At 35.0% G+C, this 3,299-nt stretch overlaps 1 protein-coding gene across 1 annotated transcript in view; it reads right to left on the bottom strand.

The window, feature by feature from the left end:
* MED4 (mediator complex subunit 4) overlaps positions 1-3,299 on the bottom strand; it is a 34,206-nt gene that overhangs the window by 13,468 nt on the left and 17,439 nt on the right. Inside the window, exon 3 of the mRNA XM_019650831.1 lies at positions 1,348-1,518. Coding sequence (XP_019506376.1) covers positions 1,348-1,518 — 171 coding nt within the window. The remainder of the gene's footprint in view (positions 1-1,347; positions 1,519-3,299) is intronic.

Below are 3,299 nucleotides of genomic sequence, written 5' to 3'. Positions count from 1 at the left end.
CTCTGAGCAACAGCGGTTCGAGTCCAGCCCGAGCTGAGCAGCCGCTGAGCTGCCAACAGGTAGCAGGATGGCTCAAAAAAAAAAAAAAAATGAAAAAAGTGGTACTGACCTCATATAATTGTTATGAAGAATGAGATAATGCAAGTGAAGGGGAAAGCACAGGACCTGGTGCACACGTGCTCAATAAATGTCAGTGGCTATTATCTGTATCATAAAACTCAGTCTTTTTATAGTCCTTGTGTTCACTGTCTTTAGCTCAATAATGATATTTTTGGAAACCTAGTCTAAAGAATATAATCTGAAACGCAGAAAGAAAAGGCTTTTCTGAAAGGATATTCATCAAAGCATTATTTATAACAAAGTTACAAAGCCAAATGAGAATATAATTATATAAAAAAATGCTTAAGTTTCAATAAATAGTAACAGGAAGTCAGTTAAGGCCCTGCTAAGAACAATAAGGTAAAAAAGGAACACACCTGAGACTGAAAGGATCTACACTAAACTGTGAACAGTGACAATCTTTGAGCAGTGGCACTAAAGTCAATTTTCTCCTCTCCTTTCTACTTTTCTATATTTCCTGAATATCTTTTGATAAGCAAGTATTACTTTCCACTTTCCTAATGGAAAACAGATTTTATTACATATACTTTAAAAAAGTATTTAGTTGGGGTCGTTTCTTTAGTAGGAGCAGTTAATTTACCCTGAACTGCTCAGGTGTCTATATATTGGGAGCCATTTTGGCACAATTTAGAAGAAATTTATCAGGGATAAGGATGCCAGCTATGTCTGGTCCATGAGAATCAAACTCAGCTGTTTCTGCAATATCACCATAGAACAATTACATTAATTAGTATTTGGTGAAATAGCCGGGCAAATAATAGCAAGTAAATTGCCTCTTTTAAATAGCAGCCAACAACAAAAAAAGGAAAAACTCAAGTCCTTGACATCTATCCTAACCCCACTTAGTTTAGGATAGAAGACTACACAACATAATTTTTAATCAGTTTATAAAATTGCAACATATTTTTACTGATTTGTAAGTATTTTTTAAAACTGAAGTAAAGATTTAGACTATTAAAAACTAAAACTTGTATCAGGACGTGATAAAAGTCAAGCTTCCTACTCCTACAATGCAATCCTATGAAATCTTGCGATGATAAAATGTGGTTCAACATTAAAACAGACTATCTGAATACAATACGTAAAAAAGATGATAATGGCCCTTCAGCTGCCATTTTTAGACTTGAAAAATTAAGTTTTTTGCCACTTCAAAATACTGATAATAGACTTATTTTTCAGAAATATATTAAATAAACAATATCCTCTTTAAAGAACTTGCCAACTTACCAGTATTTGTTCTGCTTCCTTTAACTGTTTTTGCAGTTGCTGAATATCACTGTCTCTCTTCTCTACTTCTTTTTCTAAAACTTGCATTTCATGATGGATTTTTCCCTGATTAAGTGCCAATTTCATTAGTTCTTGAAATTCCCCATCTCTGTGAATTAACAACTCAAGGACCTGTCAGATCATCGTTAATCAAAGCAGAAAACAGAATATTAAAAAGCTACATTCCAATGAAACAAAGCATCCATATGTGAATTGACAAGGCTATAAAATTTTAACGCATTTAAAATATTGTTTTTAATTCTTATTAAAAATAAAACTAGCCTATCTATGATTATTTTGGAAAACAGATTAATATCAAGATTTTCCTCTTTTTTAATTATATACTATTCTTTCATGTAAAACGAAACTAGTCTTTCAGAACTAGCAACGTGTCAAAAGGAACAAACTTATTTATTTCCCAGGGAAGAAACAATTTTAACGTTTATCCTTAAAAGTATAATGTAATAGAGGTTCCCTTAAATTCTGGTATTTAAGATGATTTTAGTTGGCACCAAGAACTTAAAAAACCTTTTATAGTTACACATTTGTGCTAATATTAGAAAAATATAACTGTCATATTAAACCTTGTGATTTCACGCATAGAACACCTTAAGATGAAGATGGTTTAAAAAAGAGTGATTTCAGGGCCGGCCGAGTGGCGGCGCATTGGTTAAGAACTGACTTGCGACGCCAGAGGGCCCCGGTTCGGATCCCACATATGAGGGCCAGTGACACTGCCCTCCACAGCTAAGATGCTGAACAACAGCTCAATCTGGAGCTTGGCTGCTGGGAGTCGCCAGCAATGGCGTAGGCTGCAGCCCCTGCTGCAGTGGGTTGCCATGGGCTACTGTGTGTAGCCAGCAGCCAGCGTGAGCGGCCAGCAGCNTCGGGCTGGACTCGAACTGCTGTTGCTCAGAGCTCAAACTCTTGAGCGAGCTCTTAACCAACTGAGCCACTCGGCCGGCCCCCAAGCCAGTTCTTAACCATCGTGCCACTTGGCCGGCCCAAACCTGTTACTCTTAAAATCTGACATTATTATGGTAAGTTTTAAAAACTTATTAAAAAAAATGCTTCATTCTATATCTTCTAAGAAAAATGGCAGTTTGGGCCTTTGAGAAACCTACCAATTGAGATTACTAGTTCAATTGTATTTATTACATTATGTTCATCACACTACAGAATTCTTCTTAAGAATATATATAATGTAACTAGATTTAGAAATAATTTCCTACCTACACTGAAGGTAGTTTAAATTAAAAAACAAACAAACAAAAAAAACCCCAAACATACAGAGTACAAACAAGTTATTTATTTACAAAAATTACAATAACTACAAATATTACAAATTGAGACAATTTCTCCTGTTCTTGTGACAAAAACTAACAACCTTTACTTTCAATGAGGTTCTGTTATTTTGATATGACACACATTCAGTGATCTGCTGCCTTTTTTTTTTTTGTCTTTCTAAATAATTCCAGGAGGCCTATTAGTGTACATGGGTCCTTTCCCTCAAATCTTACTTCCAGAACTACAATGTACAAGTCCAACACAACTGCATAGAACATGGTCAGATGGCACTGAATTGAATAATCTGTTTTTTCTAACACCAACATTTGCTTATTCTCTAAATATTCACCAAGTGGTTTAGAACTGAAATCATGATTTTTGGCTTTATAAAGAAAGTCCACTATGATTTTTAATAGGCTGCACAATCCACTATAGCCAATTGACTATTTTTACAGGTTTGCTATTGTTTAAGAAACAGGATTCTACAGTATTCGATTCTGTATGCTTTTGCCTCGTATGTTTTTTTAATCAGAGTCACTACTGCTACTCGAGGAGTCTGTTGACATAACCTCTACATCATCTTCATTTTCTTTATTATGCCCCGGAGGTTCCAACAAAAAGTCATT

This window comes from Hipposideros armiger, unplaced genomic scaffold (assembly GCF_001890085.2).
Source record: "Hipposideros armiger isolate ML-2016 unplaced genomic scaffold, ASM189008v1 scaffold_148, whole genome shotgun sequence".
NCBI classification, from domain to species: domain Eukaryota; kingdom Metazoa; phylum Chordata; class Mammalia; order Chiroptera; family Hipposideridae; genus Hipposideros; species Hipposideros armiger.
Note: the sequence above shows the minus strand (reverse complement) of the source record. Positions and strands in the feature narration are given on the sequence as shown.